At 46.8% G+C, this 19,447-nt stretch overlaps 1 protein-coding gene across 3 annotated transcripts in view; it reads left to right on the top strand.

The window, feature by feature from the left end:
* The window catches only part of PEX1 (peroxisomal biogenesis factor 1), a 793,672-nt gene that overhangs the window by 688,352 nt on the left and 85,873 nt on the right, over positions 1-19,447 (top strand). For 2 of the 3 annotated variants that reach the window (XM_086941864.1, XM_086941863.1), the window contains exon 22: positions 16,891-17,088. The exons of the other annotated variant lie outside the window; for it this stretch is intronic. In XM_086941864.1, the coding sequence (XP_086797990.1) occupies positions 16,891-17,088 (198 nt within the window). The remainder of the gene's footprint in view (positions 1-16,890; positions 17,089-19,447) is intronic. 3 annotated transcript variants of the gene reach the window in all.

Genomic DNA, 19,447 nt, shown 5'->3' with positions numbered 1-19,447 from the left:
AGAAAAGGAACTTTATATAAATCCAGATACAGGACATGTCCTTACTAAACCACCTCAAAAGTGCAAACCTGAGTCAGAGGACACCCTTTATCATATTCCTTTGAAGAGGAAAAATGTAGGTACTAACCCCTCTCCTCTGCCTCCTTCACGACATTCCCCTGCAGCACCTTCCCCACCATTAGAGCATTTACTCATTTTTTTTTTTTTTAATATATTTTTATTGCAGAGTCATAAACCACAGGATACAATTAATCAGCCAGTTCACTCGTGATATCCCCCCGTTCAATAAGAAATCCAAATCGTACACAGCCATTCAGCCCGCATCCCGGAGGCCGGGCGGCATGTTACTTCGTTCAATAGGAAAACATCACGGTGCACGTCCCATAGGGACCATGGTTGAAATGTCGTTTTGCGTATCTGCTTTTACCCCCCCACCCACAACATCACTCCCGTCAGCCATCCCAGTGAGAATCAGTGGTGTCGCCCTTGTCGGGACCTGCCCTAGGCGCTATGAGTTGTCACACCTGGCCGCTCTCCCCAGCCATTCCACGCTCCACACAGTACCCACCATCCTAGTAGGTCCAAGGTGCCCTAATGGGCACCATCTAACGGCTTCCGGCCCACCCCAAACTCCCATTAACCAACCCCCCCAAAGCCCCCCTCCCCTGGCAACTGCTAAGGTGTATGCCTCGTCCTGTCGAATTGGATGAATCCACTACAGTGCGTGGTACAATACTTTTGTGTTCGCCCCGCGGTGTCCACCGGCCTAGTTTTCACCATCCTCATCCTCTACCAAAGAATCACGCAACGCCTGTACCACTAACTCCCATGCACGCGCCGCATCCAATGCCTTCTCATTCCCCATCTTGACAGCCTGCTTCATCCGGAGCACACTCTCGCAGTCAGACCACCGCAGCAGTTCATTCTTCCATCTACGCAGTGAGGGTCCCCCCCTGGACTTCCAATGCCACGATATTTCCCTTTGCGCCAATATCAGACCCAGGTCAATGAATTTGCTTGTCACCTTGGTGTGTTTAGTATGCGGGAACCAGAGCAGCAGGCACGCCGCCATATCAAATTCCACCTCCCTGTCAGTTACTTCGTCCCCCTACCTCCGCCCAATAGGTCCCCAGGTGTGAGCACCCCCAAAACAAATGGTCCATGTCCGCGCCCAGAGACGAACACCGTGGGCATCGGGCATCCGGCACCTGAAAGTACCGCTGTAATTTCTCAGGAGTTAAATAAGCCCTATGAAGCACATAGAAATGCACTTGCTGAAAGCGCGCATTTCTCGTGCCCTTCCACGTGCGCCGCAGGATATGGCCCCATGCCGTATCCGGTATGGGCCGGCCCACGCTCTCCTCCCATTTAGCCTTGAGCCCTTGGAGTGGTTCCAGTCCCTCATTCAGCATCCTATTATGGAGGCACGTCACAGCTTTGAACGTACCTGCCGCCATCACCACATATTGGCACGCCATAGTCGTTGTTGGTTCCATGAGCCCCCCTTTCCAGTGCTTCTGTATGGCAGCCACCACCGCCGCGTGTAGGAGGAACCCCCCATCTGGCAGCCCAAACTGGTCCCGGAGCGCTTCGAACGGCGCCAAAGCCCCGTCTATGTATAAGTCGCCTACCACCTGCAGTCCCGCCTCTTCCCAATCCAACAACGGGGACCAATCTCCCCCGTGCGGCAAAGCCGTCAGCATTCCGATCGGGATCTCCGGTGCATAAGGCTGCGATGCCTTCGCTCTCCGAAGGCTCCTCTGCCAGCACAGCCGGAGCGTCCGCTCCTCCATGGTGAGGGCCCGCAACTCGAGCCTCTGTTGCATGATGATGTAGGACAGCACGTGGCGTTGTATCCCCCGATCTCGGTCCTCCTCTGGACCCCGAAACACCCTAGCTACGTTCTGAGTAAGGACCTGCAACTGCGCCGCAAGATAATACAGCTCGAAGTCGGGCACAGCCATGCCCCCTTCTGGCTTGGGGCGAAGTAGCGTGCTCAGGGCCACTCTACGGCGGCCATGCCCCCATAGGAAGCCAATGATCATTGACCGCAGGTCTCTAAAGACCCCTTGGGGAATCCAAACAGGCAGCGTTCGGAAATAATAGAGGAAGCGGGGGAGCGCCACCATTTTCAAAAGTGCAATCCTACCCAGAACCGTCAGCGGGAGGGTCGACCAGAAAGACAAGCTGCCCCTCAGTGCCCGGACACAGCGACCAATGTTGCCCTCCAATAAGTCCGCTGTCGCGTGGTAGATGCGAACACCCAGATAGGTGAAGCAAGAGGGCTCCCATACCACGCCCAAATCGCTGCCAGGGACTGGTGATCCCGCTCGCAGCGGGAACACACAGGTCTTCGCCCAATTGACCTTAAGGCCCGACAGCCGGCCGAACTCAGACAACAGATCCATCGCTCCGACCAATGCCCCCGAGGTGTCAGCTAGGTACAGGAGCAAGTCATCCGCATATAGCGATATATAATGCCAATGCCCGCCGCTGGCTACCCCCACATACCTGTCACCTGACCTCGCATGGACCGCCAAGGGTTCCATCGCCAGAGCAAACAATAGGGGGGAGAGAGAACATCCCTGTCGTGTGCCCCTGCCCACCGGGTACACCGCAGACACCAGTCCGCCCAAACGCACTCTCGCCGTTGCCGAGGTATATAAGACCCTCGTCCACCTGCGGAACCCTTCACCCATGCCAAACCTCTCTAATACTCCATCCAGGAAAGACCATTCCAAACTATCAAAGGCCTTCTCGATGTCCACGGACAGGACCGCCGGAGCTCCCTCCCCGTCCAAGATGGCGTCCATTATTCCCACCAGGCGGCGGATATTCAGCGCTGTGCTCCTTGTGGGTATAAACCCGGCCTGGTCCCTGTGTACCAGGCCCGTCATATGTGGGGCCAACCTGGTGGCTAGGATTCGGCTCAGAATCTTATAATCTACCGTCAGCATGGATAGCGGGCGATAAGACCTCACATCCGTGGCCTCCCGGCCAGGCTTTAGGAGCGGTACAATCAAGGCCTCCCGCATGGACCCAGGCAACGCCCCAGCCTCGAAGGCTTCCGTATACACTACCAGCAGCCTGGGAGCCAAGCTGTCCACATACTGTTGATAAAATTCAATCGGCAGTCCGTCCACCCCGGGCGTCTTGTTGCGGGCCATATGTTTGATGGCCACTCGTATTTCTGTGAGCGTGATCGGGCTACCCAGCTCCTTCGCGTCCTCCTCGTCCAGGACCGGAAGCTGCCTCTCCCCCAGGTATTCCGCAATGTCCTGAACCCCCACTCCCAGCTGACTCTGGTACAATTCCTCATAATACCCCCTAATACCGCTGCCTGGGAGTACACCATTTCTCCCTGCGCATTATTAATGCTGAGGATCGGGCAGCCCCTAAGTTCCGGGTTAGCAAGTCTGGCCAAGAGGGTACCCACCTTGTCCCTTTCTGCATGTGCCCTGATGATATACTGCCTGTAGTCATAACACCTTAAACGTTCTGCCTCGGTGGCAACCACTTCCTTCGCTTCCAATAACTGGGCCTGTAAATCTGGCCTAGCCGGCCTGCGGCGCTCCAAGTCCCTCAAAGTTTCTTCCGCTTTCATGAGGTCGTTCAACACAGTCGTGCGAGCATTCGAGAACCTACCCAAACACACCCCTCTCACCACCACTTTCATTGCATCCCATTCAGTGGACCTGCTCGTGGCCGTGCCCTCATTCACTCCGAAATAGCTATCAATGCCTTGCCGAACCGCGTCGCTGAACACAGAATCCTCAAGCGTCTCCGGCCGAAGCCGCCATGTTGGTATCACTGAGCGCTCTCTCTGCCACTGAATGTGTACCAATAGGGGGTTATGATCGGAGATAGTCCTAGCCAGGTACTCCGTATGGGAAATCAATGGGGCTAGGGATCCACCGCAGAGCACCGAATCAATCCTGACATGCAGATCATGGAGAGCAGAGTAAAAGGAATAATCCCTGGCTCCCCTGTGCCGCTCCCTCCAGACATCCAGCAACCCCCATCTATCCTGCCAATCCTTCCTGTGCGCGGCCAGCCTGCGCACCGGGGAGTCCACCAGGGGGGGATGGGACCTATCCAGAGCCACATCCGTGATCGAATTGAAGTCCCCCCCTAACACTATCGGGCCCGCCAGGAAAGAGGCCAAGGACCCCGATAGGCTATCAAAGTATCGAGCTTGTTCTGTGTTCGGTGCATATACACAGCAGAAAACCACATCCCTTCCATATAACCTCCCCTCCACCGCCACAAACCGGCCATCCGGATCCACTACTTGATTCAGTACTTGAAAGGGTATCCCCGCCCTCACCCAGATCAGCACCCCCCTGGCATACGCTGAATAAGTGGTGCCAAACACCTGGCCCCGCATCTTTTCTGCAAGGCAGCGCACTCTTTTTTGGTGAGATGAGTCTCCTGGAGCATAGCAATCTGAACCCCCCTGCGTACTAGATATGCATGGACTTTGTGACGTTTCACCATAGTTCGTAGCCCCCGGACATTCCACGTCAGGCATTTCAAATTAGGTAATGTCCCCATTCCAACTTCGTACAGTCCGATTCAAATAACGAAGGATCATAGCCCCCCCCAATGCAGTTGCCCCCCCCGAACATACCCAAAACAGAAAAACTTCCCAAACCCCACTCCCCAGGACAGAGCACACGAACCCAATGGCCGCCCCCATCCAAACCTTGAACCAACTTCTCGCACTCTTACCCTGTGGTCTCCACCACAGTCGGCCTTAAGGGCCCAAGGGGGGTGAGTCACCGCCGACCCCAGCAAGCGGAGCCCGCGCCCCGCACCTTCATCCCCTCCGAAGCACACAGCTCCCCCTCCCGGCATCCCGTCCTCCATCAACAGGATACCACCCTACCATGAAGTCTAGATCTAGTCCCAATTCAATCTCAGCCGCAGAAGATACCATCCGATGTCTGTGGGGTCACTATCGGTCCCTTCGAGCTTTCCGCCTCTGAGAGTTCCTCTCCCGTCCTGCTGCCTTCCCCTCCCGAGTCCGTCTTTGCCCGTTCACTGTTCTGTTGCGACCCTGTAATGGCTGCCGTCGCTGCGAGCGCATCCCTCTTCTCCGCCGCCATTTGAGCCTCCCGTTTCTCCCGCTGGCGCCTGTTGCGGGATCTGATGCGTTGTGATTGCCTCACCCGGGGCTGCTTGGGTTGGTCTCGCCTACTTTTATGCGATCTGTCCGTCCCCGCTCTATACGACTCCAGCCATTGCCAAACTTCATCCGGAGTCTGAAAAAAGTGCGTGGAGCCATCCATAATGATCCGCAGCTTAGCCGGGTAGAGCAAGGAGTACTGGATGCCTTCCTCCCTGAGCTCCTTCTTCACCGCGAGGAACGATGCCCTGTTCTTCTGGACCGCTTGAGTGTAGTCCGGGAAGATCGTAACCTTACTGTTCTCCACCTCATACGGGCCCGACATCCTGGCCCGCTGGATGAGGAGATCCCGGTCCTTGTAGTGGAGGAGCCGCACCACCATCGGTCGGGGGGGGGCGGCCAAGCCCCGGCGGGCGTGCAGGTACCCGGTGAGCTCGCTCCAGAGTGAAAAAAGGAGTAAGCCCCTCCGGCGCTACCACAGTGCGGAACCAGTTCTCCATATAGGCCACCACATCCTCCCCCTCAATCCGTTCCGGCAGGCCTACGACCCGCACGTTGTTCCGTCTATTGCGGCCTTCGGCATCCTCCGCCCTCCGCTCCAGCGAGTCCAGTCGGGCCAATATGTCCGTGATCCTGTGCTCCGCGGTCACCACCGATGGCTTCAGGTCCAGCAACAGTTGGTCATGGTCCTTGACCCTGTCCGCCAGCTTCGCGTAATCCGCGCGCAGCAGCCCCAGGCCCGTGGCCACTTGGGCAATGTCTTGGTGCAATGCTTCCTTAGTTGAGGTAATCGCATCAAGTATGGCATCCAGACGCCGGTTCAGCCGCTGTTCTTGATCAAGCTCCGGGGAAGGACTCTCGCTCAGCCGAGTTGATGTCGCCGAGTCCCCCTCAGCGCGTCCCTCGGCCATCGGCCCTCCGATCGCCGCCATTACAGGGTGCTGCGTCACAGGTCCAGGAGCCCGTTTTGCGTTGGCGCCCGTAGTTCCGTGCCAGTCTCCGGGCACCGGGCAGTGCAATGTCCCCACCGACGCTCTCAGGAGCAATGACCAGTTAGACTAGCTCCGTTCCGTCGCCCCCCTCGGAAGCCTGAGGGGGGAAGGATGAGTTTTATGGCGGTGGCCAACGAAGGTCCCCAAGCTCCCGGGTGAATCCGGTCAGCGTCCCCTGGTCTCAGGACACAGCACCGCCCATCCTAGTGCCCCGATCAGCCGATTGCAGGATCTCTTGCCAATCGGCGACAACTTGGCTCAGTGCTGAAGTTCGGAGCCGTCCGACCTCCTCGCCGCCATTTTCTTCGCGCCCTCGGCAACACCTCGGCCGCCTCTTCAACTCGGTCGTCTCGGGGCCAGCAGTCCCCCAGCGACTCTCCGATTGTGCCCAGCTGTCCCCTTACACTTCAGAGGGCAGGAGCATCGTCTTCGGGTCGCTTAGGGTTCCGAAAACAGGAGAATTAGCGGGATTCCGCGCGGAGCTGCGAGCTCACGCCGCCATCCCGATCGGCGTCCAAGCCACGCCCCTTCTAGAGCATTTACTCATTACACCAACTAACTCACCACCATCACCACCTGATCATGATGATGATGAGGGAGATAGGGGGGACAATATTTTACCAATAGATCACTGGAGGGATTACAACACTGATTTACCTACTGATAGCGACCTAGATCTTTACCCTACAAAGCCTTCCCCTCCTGAGGATAATGTGTGATATTTAGAATTACTTGCGAGAGCTGCAGAATATCATGGAGTACAGTTACACAAGGAATCTCTATGTTATGAAGAGCCATGCCAGTTATATTTTTAAAGACCCTGTGTGCGCTCACATTCTCACCCCCAGAATAGACAAAAAATATAAGCCTGCTCCCTCTGAGCCAGCTTTTATTAAAGGGCAGTTACCACTAGACTCTTTGGTTGTCTCTAATGCCTGTAAATGGGCCAATTCACAAACTACAGGGGATGCTCCCCCTCCAGATAGAGTCAAAACTGTTAGACGCCTCTGGTAAAAGTGTAGCTGCCCAAGCAGCAAATCTCCGGCACATTGCCAGCACCCGGTCCCTACTAGCCAGGTTTGATACAGTACACTGGGACGGAATGGAGCTATTGCTCCAATATCTTCCAGATGAGCACAAAGCAAAAGCTCAAGATTTAGTGCAGGAAGGGTAACTACCGGCCGATCTCGCTGCTCCCTCTTCTGGGCAAAACACTTGAGAGTATGATTAATCAGCAACTGAACATCTGTCTTGAATCAAATTGCATTTTAAATGCCTCGCAGTCCGGCTACCGGAGGGGTTTCAGTACGGAAACAGCACTTTTAGCGGTAACTGACTCCCTGCGGATGACGGTGGATGCTGGAAGATCGGCAATCTTGATTCTTTTTTACCACTCCGCGGCCTTTGATACCATCTCGCATGCTAGGCTGGTGGAGAGGTTAAGAGCTATTGGCATCCAGGGGCTAGCCCTCAAATGGCTACAAAATTTCCTGACAGATAGATCCCAAACGGTCATCATGGGTCCCTATCAGGCAGAGAAAACGTTATTGGATAAGGGCGTTCCCCAGGACTCCTGCCTTAGCCCCACCCTCTCTAACATCTATATGGCACCGCTGGCTAAGGTAGTGGAAGCCCTGGGGTTCGAAACTGTTTCGTATGCCGACGACACCCAACTGTTGTTTAACATCGGCCCTAACCAGGAGGCGGATAGACTACGTTTCTCCACAGGTATCCTGGAAATCTCTAACTAGATAACTAACAACTCTCTCCAGTTGAATCCTGGGAAGACGGAAGTCATGCTGCTGGGTAAGGCGGCGACTATCTGGTCCAAGGATTGGTGGCCCTCCCGCACCTAAAGAGTGTGTTAACAATCTAGGTATTAAGATCAACCATTCTCTTTCAATGCAGGACCATGTAGCGGCTGTTGCTGGGTCTTGTTACTTCAGGTTAAGACTGCTGAGGAAGATCTTCCCTTTTATCCCATTAGAGCATCGCAGATCCTTGACTCAAGCCATGGTTATCAGCCGTTTGGATTACGGCTAACATCCCTTAAAAAATTACAGCTGATCCAAAATACAGCGGCCAGGCTGGTTTTGAATATGCCTGCCAGATCCTCTGCGCTGCCACTACTGAGAAAGCTGCACTGGCTGCCTGTAAAGCAAAGATCCATCTTTAATGTCTGCTGTCTGACATTTAATGCCCTACAGGGTCAAGGCCCTAAATACTTGCACAATAAGCTGGTAAAACATATCCCGAGCCGAACACTCAGATCTAGCTCGCAATTACTACTACATGTACCCCGAATCAGACGCTACAGATCAGGAGGTATGGCTTTCTCCTACCTGGCTCCTAAATATTGGTACTGCCTACCTATGTCCTTGCGAGAAATTTCATCCCATCAAATTTTTAGGAAACACCTAAAAGCCTTCTGGTACTAAGGCTCCCTCCTCTCTGCTCTTTTTCCTTGGGTTGTGCTCTGAGTAAGCGCCTAGATGCCTCATGGTGAGTCATTACGCTATACAAGAGGGTATAACATAACATAACATAACAAGGGAAGCTCATCTCCAATTCATCAATTAGATGTGTCTGAGATGCTGCTGACACCGCAGCTAGAGAGATCAACACTAGTGTGTTATTAAGGAGGCAGTCTATTTTAAATACTCCATTTGACAAGGGGCATCTCTTCGGGTCTAAGTCATTGGAAAAATGAAAAAAGATACCGAAGTGGCCAGGTCTATGGGAGCTCTGCAGTCTCCTTCTAATCGTGGCTCCTTTCGTCACTCCTTCTATTGTGGTGGGGCGAAAACCATGTCCTCAGATAATACAGCCGCCTCGTACAAAGACAACACTCAATCTTCCTCTACAAGAGGTCCCTTTAGATGTAACAACGGCAAAAGTGTAGGGGTAAAGGTTCCACACCACGTAATTCTCCCTCCCCTAACAAGCAGTGACTTGCCTGAACTTCCCCTCGATCATTTAACACCTGTCGGGGGACATGTTCTACAATTCCTTTCCATTTGGCAATCTATCACCACAAACAAATGGGTGTAGGAATTATCCATCATGGTTATTGCCATGAGCTTACCAACAACCCTCCAAAACATTCCACCACGTTCTCATAAAATGTCACCAGAACATTTACACCTACTCAAACATGAAGTTCAGTCTCACTTGTTAAAAGGCGCCATAGGACCTGTACCGTTACAATATCAAGGGTCAGACCTATTCTAGACCTCAGAGAACTAAACCACTACATACTGTCAGAGTATTTCCACATTCCAACGAGTGCCCCCACTCCTACAGCAGGGCAACTTTATGTCTACTCTAAACTTAAAGGACGCATATTTCCACATTCATATTCATCCCGCTCATCGCAAATACCTCCGATTCATGATAGTGATCCTTACCAATTCAATGTACTACCGTTTGGAATCACCACTGCTCCCAGGGTGTTTACCAAATGCCTGGCAGTAGTCGATGCCCATTTGAGAAGACATTACAACCATGTTTTCCCATACGTAGACAACTAGCTCATCAAAGCCAGCACTTAACCAAATGTGTCTCCAACCCACTAATGCAAAAACAACAGTTGATGGACAGAATGCAGAACAATGTCATACATTCACCCCAGTACAGAGATCTGGGCCTAAATCCATCGTTTTTTTGCTCACCATGCTATTCCAGTTTGAACCCAGCCATATGCAAATCAGTCTTGACCCTGTGCCCCATGGGAACAGTCCAGCCCGAACTGCCTTTTGTATCACTTTGTTTGCCTTAAGTTGGCAGGGTATGCTCCGGCTTGAGTCCCTTGCTCACTTTGCCACTGGATTCAAGATAGCCTGGCTGATGAGGATTATGAATCCGAAACCGGTCCCAGGATGGTTGTTTCCTGTCCAGGGAAGGATTGGCTTGGCAGTTCGGGCTGGACTGTTCCCATGAGGCACAGGGTCAGACTGATTTGCATATGGCCATTTCTGAACTGGGGCCGCAGAGTGAGCTAAAGAATGGTGATGGATTAAACCCAGATCAGTTGACTAGGGGTGAGTGTTTGATTTGCTCAAACACTCCTTCCATCATCCCCTTTTGTAACCAACACACTAACGCCACTACTCACTTACTACACAAACTAGGGTTTACTGTGAATGCGTTGAAGTCTCATCTACAGCCTTCCAACACACAAACCTATCTGGGAGCCTAATAGATGCTCAAAAAGCTCTAGCCTCTTCCACTACAGCCAGAATTCTCAGTATTCAGTTCCTTCTCACTCAGTTTCAGCCCAACCAATCTTTACCAGCAAGAGTATTCATGCAACTGCTAGGGATGATGGCGTCTTGCAGCATAACTGTTCCCCGCGCAAGACTTCATATGCTTCCCCTTCAAGAATGCTTAGGAAATCAGTGGAACCAGTCGCAGGGTCAATTGACCGATCGAGTGTTGGTAGATGACCGCACCCATCGCTCTCTGCTGTGGTGAAACCCACAAAATGTATCCAAAGGGCGGTCATTTCTCGACCCTGTGCCACAGACCGTGCTATCTTCTCAGCAGACAGAGACAGCAAGTCAACAAGTGGAAACTTCATCCCCAGATTCTCCTCCCCTACTTTCAGGAATGGGGATTTCCTCACATAGACCTGTTTGCCACAGCTCAAAACGCAAAATGCCCAAGCCTCACCTCCAGGTTCCCACACCCGCTCTGCAAAGGCAATGCCCTTTGGATGAACTCATCTGGGATGTTTGCCTACGCTTTTCCGCCTATCCCACTCATTCCGTTGGTAGACAAACATTCCTCAAACTAATTCTCAAAGCTCCCACATGGGCATGTCAACCTTGGTTCACCACCCTGCTGGAGCTCTCAGTAGTTCCACACCAAAAGCTGCATCTCAACTCCAGTCTCCTCACTCAGAGCCATGGAGAAATCAAGCATTCAGATCCCAAAGAACTCAACCTAGCTATTTGGCTCTTAAAGTCATAGAGTTTGGTTATTTACAATTACCACGAGACTGTATGAATATCCTAAAAGAGGCTAGAAAGCCTACTACTAGGGCATGTTATGCAGCAAAATGGAAACAGTTTATCTTTTGTTACAATAACAATATCCATCCACTTGATGCTTCGGTGCAAAACATCATCCGTTATCTCTTACACTTACAGCAATCTGGACTAGCCTACACATCCATTCGCATGCATCTAGCTGCAGTAGCTGCATACTTACAAAACAGACAACACATCTCTATTCAAAGTACCAGTGATTAAGGCCTTTATGGAAGGATTAGAGAGAGTGATCCCACCGAGAGTCCCACCTGTACCAGTATGGAACTTAAACATAGTCCTTACAAGGCTAATGGGTCCACCATTTAAACCTATGCACAGGTGTCGATTACAATTCCTCTCATGGAAGGTTGCTTTTCTCATTTCAGTCACTTCCCTAAGGAGAGTTGGTGAACAGCAGGCACTAACTATACAAGAGTCTTTCTTTCAGCTTCACAAAGACAAAGTGGTTCTTTGAACCAATCCCAAATTTCTTCCTAAAATAGTTTCTACTTTTCATACCAATCGATCAGTTGAGTTACCTGTGTTCTTTCCTCAACCTGATTCTATAGCAGAACGAGCTCTACACACATTAGATGTTAGAAGAGTTCCACTATATTATTTGGAAAGAACAAAATAATTTTGCAAGACAAAACAGCTTTTTGTTGCTTTTTCGCCACCACACAAAGGCAATCCCATATCTAAATGAGGCATTGCAAGATGGATTGTGAAATGTATCCAAACATGTTATGCGAAAGCAAAAAGTACCTTGACAATATTCCCTGGAGCGCATTCCACCCGTAAAATAGGAGCTACTATGACCTTCTTAGGGAATATTCCCCTAGCTGACATCTGTAAGGCAGCAACATGATCTACAACGCACACATTCACCAAGCACTATTGTGTAGATGTGTTAGCTAGGCAACAAGCTAATGTAGACCAGGCAGTACTTAAAATACTTTTTCAAACAACTGCAACTCCTAATGTTTAGCCACCGTTTTGGGAGTATCCTGCTGTATAGTCTATGCACTGGGGTGGCTATACCTGTTGCAGTTTCCTACTTTACATACATACGTATTGACATCTCTATTCTACACTTTCTAACTCCTTTTCTCATCCTCCTTGTGAAAACAATCTTACAATAGAGTCGATGCCCCACCTACCTCGTGTCTGGAAAGACTTCTTCGAAGAAAAACAACTTGCAAACATCCGGACCCAACACTAGATGGCAAGAGTATGCAAAGCATGTACAACTCTACATGCCAAGACCAGATGCTTACTTGCTAAGTAACATTATCCTTAGATGATGATAAAGAGGGTGCTGTCGCTCCAGATGTTTTCCCTACTTGCAAGAACTTCAGGGTACTCTCTTTCCCGTTGCCCTAGCACAGACCAGTTCTTGGATTCATGTTGGATGCCCAACACTGCCTATTTATGTGTCTTTCCTTTGCCTCTACGCCTGCTCCCTCTCCTCATAGTTGAGACGCGGCTTTACAGTTAAACGGATTTCTGTCAACCCCACATGGGTAATTGTCTAACAGGAACTACAAGCTGTCAATTGGGAGTGCAAAACTCCAACTGTGCTGCCACCTGTTTATGAAAAATCCTGCTTCACCGAGGACAAATCCATAGTTATCTCTGTTCAGAAAGTTGACTCCTGAGCTGAGGGTAGGTATCAACAGTGCAGCTGGACAGTGGGACTGGGGTCACTAGTGGCACAATAGCTATGGCTTTCTTATGCCTACCCAAACTAGCAGTAGGACTTCTCTTTTTTATTGCTTGTATTAGGGGCTATGGCACCCTTGCTCCACCATTACTTTCAAGTATCATGTCTTGGCATTGATCAATTAGAAGAAAGTTCAATTTATGAGGAGACTTATTGAAATATTCTGCTTTGTCATTATGTCAGTGAGCATTGTCAGGTACCGGGTTCATGCATCTATAGACTGCCTCTTATGGAAGACCTTAGCTATTGTCATGTTTACTATAGGGAACTAGCTGGATCAGTCACAGTGTCTCTGTGGTGCTTCTATATTCTGGGAAATGTATAGGAAAAATCTTTTGAAATGGTTTTCTATTAGTGAAGCAGTTCATAAGGTCCTTAGGCTTTTGGTCCTTTGGTCTCCATAGGAGTATTTCATAACAGTTAGACTACCCCGTGGGATATTAGAAAAAAAAAGATTATGAATCCATAAAAATACCATTATCCCAATGTACTAAATAAACTAAGTAGTTGAAACATAGTGCATGCTCTTTACAGAAGCACAACAACCTACCTTCTCAGAGCTGCCAAAGAGTGCGCCTCAATCATTCGGTAAGCAACTGAGCACACACCCTTGGCAGAAAGCTTTGATTTGTACGGTAACGGATTCATCAAATCGCTATGGGCAACGGATTAGGGGAACAAGTAATGTAGATCTTTTTGCAGCAGAAGAAAATGCATTCACATTTGCGGAACTACAATGCCCCAAAATATTCTTATTCTTCTGGAACATATGAGTCAGGGTAAAGTAACCTTCCCAAGTTAAACAAAGATTGTCTAGAGCCAACTTAAATCTCGCTGAATGTTCAGAAGTATCCAGGTTGTATGTATTTCTGTCTATTGCCAAAGTAAACAAGGCTGCTTTGGTGGTAGGTGGTACCACTGAATATGTTATGCAAACAAATACATTGATAATCTGTTTGTCAAAATTATCATCTGAATTTTTTCATGAGGTTCCGATATGAGCTGATCCACCTTACTACAAGAAGAGAGTAGGTTGAGGTCTAGAATCAGGAATATACTACACTTGCGGCGGGATGCCTGGCTTTCACCTTGGGGATGCCCAATACGGGTTATCTCACAGGGAAAAGCCAGGACGGGTTCCCAAGGCAAGCGCCAAGATGCTCTAGGGTAAGTCGAGCGCTATATAAGAACACAAATACATACATACATACTTGTATTAGAAAGGGCTGTAAAGAGTAGGACGAGTTCTAGAAACGCCTAACAGTCCTAGACATTAGGTATGTGATCCTTGATAAGTGCAACTTTGAGATTGGTTTTATAAGACTAAGGAAATTATTTGACAATCTTCAGAAATTGGTCTTAATGCTAAATCATTGGTGTCACTGTATACAAATGGTACTCATTTTTTGTTCTGACTTAATGCTGTTGATCCCTGCAATGTGGTAAGCTTCCTTGCTTCTGAATGATTACTGGGATTGCTTGGTTATTGTGATGCTATACTATAACCTTTCTGGTATCAATAAGGTTTATTTTGAAGGCCATGCTGCTTCATTGTGTTGGAGGCAAAGAGGTCTGATTGGCTCGCTACCTTTAAACGTGGGTGAGTGAGTGAGTGACAGTTGTGGGCAGTGTTTCTCACTGTTGGTGAGGTTTGTAGTTCCCAAGCTGGGGTATGGAATTGGTATGAGATGCAATTTATGAGTCTGTTGATGTGGTCTTAGATCTTATGTCGCATTAGGAAACTAATGTGAGGTACAATTTTATCTCTTAGGGTGCATGGGTCTTCTGCTGATCATTTTTATCCCTGGTACCGTATCAGCTTAACATCTTAGAAATGGGTCACTGCACTGTTTTGGGACATGCTGTGTACAAAGACTTTGATTTGTTTGTCAGTTCTAGGCTTAAGAGCTCTGGAAATGTAGTTGCCACTGATGAATTTTAATAAATATTTTCCTTATTAGTTTGCTTAATTGCAAAATACTTTTGCTACATACCTGTGATTTTGTTGAGGAGATCTCTCCTCGTATAATCATATGCTGGGTCTGAAACAGTTGATGGTTAATAGTGAAATGTTTGTGACATGCTTGTAAGAGTGTTCTGGATGACTCGACCAAATGATGCACCACAGAGTATATAAAAGGGTCAAGATGTGGGGTTTCTACTTCGTGACTCACTCACCTTTCATAAGTGGTCTCTGAAATCCCACATTTGTTATTTTTGAAGAATACGTGTTACTCCCTCTCAACCAGCAAGATGTCATCGGAACTGTAGCCTAGTTTCCAGTACACTATATGATCTAGGATTTTGCATCATCTCTAAAGCTTATCTGATTCTATTCCAGTGACTATGATTTATTGGAGCAGTAGCAAATTCATTGGTTGACCAGGCTTTTTCATCTTCTGATGCCTTCCAACCTCAGTATGGTGACGCCAGAGATTCCCTTGATTGATGATCTCACATGTATGCTGCGCTCTTGGCACAGTTGCAAATGAGGATTCTGCTATGTCATCTGGCTTCAAATTAGGGACAGCCTCTGGAACCTGTCTAACAAATTGCAACTCCCAGCCATGTGTTGGTCTCTTTATTGGTAAAAACTGGAACTAAGCCTTTTAAAAGAGCTCCTACGCTCTAATTGTGCGTTGCGAAAAGCTTCAAATATGTAGGGTGTGGGCACAACCGGACGGAAATATTTACTTCAGTCACCTGGTGCTAAAGACTATTTCCCTAATGTTTAGATACTTCCTTCCTTTCTGCCAAGGGAAAGTAGTTTAAGTACTTATGGTCAAAACAGCTCTTTGGTTTTTTGAGCAAACCTGAAGGGACATGGTTTAAGTCTCTTCACTTGGGCTTTGGAACTGGATCTATCATTTTTCTGGTTATGTCGCTCGTAGAGGATATTGCAGAAAAGTGACATAGAGGCTGATCTTCAAACCAACCTCCATGCTCTGTGTGAGTTGAAAATAAGATCCAAAGTGCTAAAAATAGGTTTTCTTAAAAACTGAGGGCACTCCAAATAGATCTTTCGTATTGGAAAGCAAAACACTTGGGTGTCAGTTTGTCTCATGTATTGGAAGATTCATAGACATCTTTTGGCATTAAAGATATCCTTCAACTCCAGAGTAATACTGATAACATGAATCCCCCCCATTTTAGTCTCACCAATTTTGTTTCCTGGAATTCCTGCTCCTTTTCCTGAACATCTGCCTAATGTTTCTGAAGAATTTGAATGTTCTGATTATTAAATGGGGATGTGTGGGCCAATTCCTAACCCCACCATCCCATTTCTGAACTTGAACTCTCATTAAGGGAGTCTATTTGATCCACTGGCTGTGATTAGGAACCCAGGTAAGGTGCACTGAGAAAACATAGTTCAAATGTTAATACATGTCATTGTACCACCTTCCATTCATTTTGAGACTTCTCCTTTGTGGGACTGGGTTGTGGAATAACGGAATAACAGACACCAGGCAGTTTGTAAATCGATATAACTGTTCATCCTTACTTTGCTTAGATGCAGGAAGTAATTTCCTTTTAAAACCTTAAAGGCAAGTTTTCTATGAACATGTTAATATTTATCCCCGCACTAACAAGATCTTACAGGTAAAACTGTTTACAGTTACTACCAGGTAGTACTGTGTAAATGTTCAGTTATCTAATTTCAAGGAGACGTAAAAGCACAATGATACTTTAGTATACGTTGTAGCGCCCAACTCATCTGCAAATAGCAGTCACTGGATCTCAAATCCCACTGCTAACTTGTTGGTAGAGTTCAGTACATTTTGGGTAAACCGATTCTGGAAGAGTAGTAGATCCTTTAAAAGGTGACACAAATCTACATTGTGTGTTGCACGAACCTAAGGCAAGAATACCTCTTAGATCTATTTTTCTATTCATAAGGCTCACATCTTGTCATCGCCAAAATACCGTTCACTCTGAAAATGTCATCAGATGTGCATGTTCACCAGAAATGTTCATTTGACTAATCCATTATTGTCTGTTGTTTCGTCTGTCTTACAGAACTCCCAGTGCTTTTCTGGACCAAATTCCATAACACATGATTTTTCGGGCCTTATTCTAAGGGATTTAATATCTACACAGCCTCCAGTTTTTATAACCTCTTCACAAGAAGATTCCCAGGAGTATAATCAGGAACAAATTGAGCAACTGAGGGCTGAGATCAATGTTATCAAGAGCAACTACACACACCAGAATGCGGTACAAGAAATTTTCAGAGATCTATGCTGTGTTCTTGCTTTTTCCACTAATTTCATTTTCCAGTCCCTTTGCTATTTCTTTCTTGCAATATCACCTTTATTTCCCTTGTAAACAACAGTAATGAGCCTACAGTAATTAGGTGTGCAGCACACAGACACACTGCAAATGCCTATTTGAAGGTACTTCTCAAGAAATAAATATAATTTGTACATGCACGAAACTATTTATCTGATAAATGTCCAACATATATATATTTTTTTAAATGTCCATCAGCTTCAGCCTGATTACATCAAATCTACTTCCAAGCTGGGCATGCTTAGTCTAGTTCTTGTTACATCTTTACATTATCTTCCTTCAATTGCTGTGCTACAAAGTTCATGTTTTTCTGTTTCCTCTTAATAGGCTTTCTTTCTTATTTATTTACACTGCCTTTCTACATAAACTTTTTTTCTTCATTTAAAAAATATATATATCCCCCTCGTTCATGGTTGAACACATATTAATATATTTTCTCAGGTATGTCTTAAGGCGATTTGTGTTTTTATATTAATATTCATAAGATTTATAGAAGTAATAATCACTATACATGTAAATTGTGTTTTCATATAATATTGGCTGGAGCTGATTTTGCTGTTCTGGGGCACCATAAATAACATGGTTTTGTTCTGCTCAAAATTAATGGTACACATGTTTTGGCATTAGAGGGGCATGTTGTTTCGTCTACCAGTTGTTTTGTCTACCAAGATTATCTGTAATTTCTTTTAGTTGGCATCTGGTCATTGACGTGTTATCTTTGTTTTTCCATCCGCCTGAGACATATTCTCTGTTTTTGGAGTTGTTTACTGTACACTCCTCTAAGGAGATGCTTGAGTAATCTGAAATGCCAGGTGCCTCTAGTATCGAGAGTCCTATTTACTTTGGACTGCACTGGAAGTTATGACATTCTGCTTCAGTTATTCCATTTGGTCTGATCCGTTGGCCCAAGCATTTCTAGCTAACATTTTTTCTCTAGTAACATGGGATCGACTGTTTGATTGCTTTGCTTAAAAACTGAAACTACACCTCATGGGGTGGTAGGAAATTCTGCCCAGGGATATTCACAGTGGTTTGGAATGGTTCTCATCCTATGTTATGTCCATTTTTTTCTCTTTTGTGTATGTGAACAATTTTTTGTAGGGACCTCTTTAAAATGTCCCATGCCCTCTACTCTGTTTCCCCGGAACTCCTGATAAATTCTATTAACCTGAGTGTTTTCGTTCCACTTTTTTATTTTAACTTGTTGTGTTCGTAAATGAAACTATTTCAGTTATAGGTAATCAAATAATTTTTCACCCAAACGAAACTTTGTCATTTTCTTTAAGATAAGAAGTATTTTCTCCGCAGATATCCTTTTAATTTAGATTTTTAGATAACAATCCCTTTGTATCGAAAACTCATTCTGCTGTTTTCTGAAAATACACTAATTTTGATCATAAACACCAGCTTTTCATATTTAGTAAATAAAGTACCATCTAATTTTTTTTTTTTTAATAGTAAGTCATTTGTCTGACTCTAAAGGTGGAAAATATAATTAAGATGAATCACTGACTTCTAAAACAAAATTAAATTGAATGAACGAGATGTTTATACAGACTTACTAGTTGATGTCAGTGAGAGCTAAAAACCAAAAGGTAAGGGTAGTTGGCATGGACAATTGCGAGTGGCAAATATTTGGGGGCGAGTGGGCCCAGTTGTCAGATTGTGCTTTAACAAGAGGTGTGATTCAATTAAAACAGATGTTGGTTGATTCACACTCCTTTCACTTTCAAGGTTAACCCCATTTTTTCATTCACGCAATTTGAGTCAGAGAATGTGTAGTGTAATTCAGACAAAGTGGTTTCATACTGTTTTACTTTGTTTTTTTAAATCTTTCTGTTCATTTTCAGCAATAATATTCGACAGTGCAGTTAACAGAGCTATAAAACATTTTTATCATCCTGACACCTTGTATTTGGCTTACATCCATGTTATCTTGTACGCCGTAAAAAAAAGGTTTACCTAAAAAATAGCCTAGTATGCTATATTCTATCAATCATACAGTTCTGTCAAGGTGGCATTATTTTGGGAGGCCAATCAACTTTGCTAACATCTCTTCCAATTGAGCTAGGTCTTCTGTCAGCTTTTTATCCTTTCTCATGACCTTCATGTGGTGTTCCTGTGCTATAACCTATTCCTTTAATCGTACTTTTTTTTCAATGGATGTACTTTGGGGCACAAGGATTCACCCAATGAAATGTTAAACAACGTTTTGCTAGAACAGTTCCCATGGAAAGCATATGTAATTTCATTTGACAGTTTCCTCTATAAGGGAATATCCCTA

The sequence above is a fragment of the Lissotriton vulgaris genome, chromosome 10, assembly GCF_964263255.1.
Source record: "Lissotriton vulgaris chromosome 10, aLisVul1.2, whole genome shotgun sequence".
NCBI classification, from domain to species: domain Eukaryota; kingdom Metazoa; phylum Chordata; class Amphibia; order Caudata; family Salamandridae; genus Lissotriton; species Lissotriton vulgaris.
Note: the sequence above shows the minus strand (reverse complement) of the source record. Positions and strands in the feature narration are given on the sequence as shown.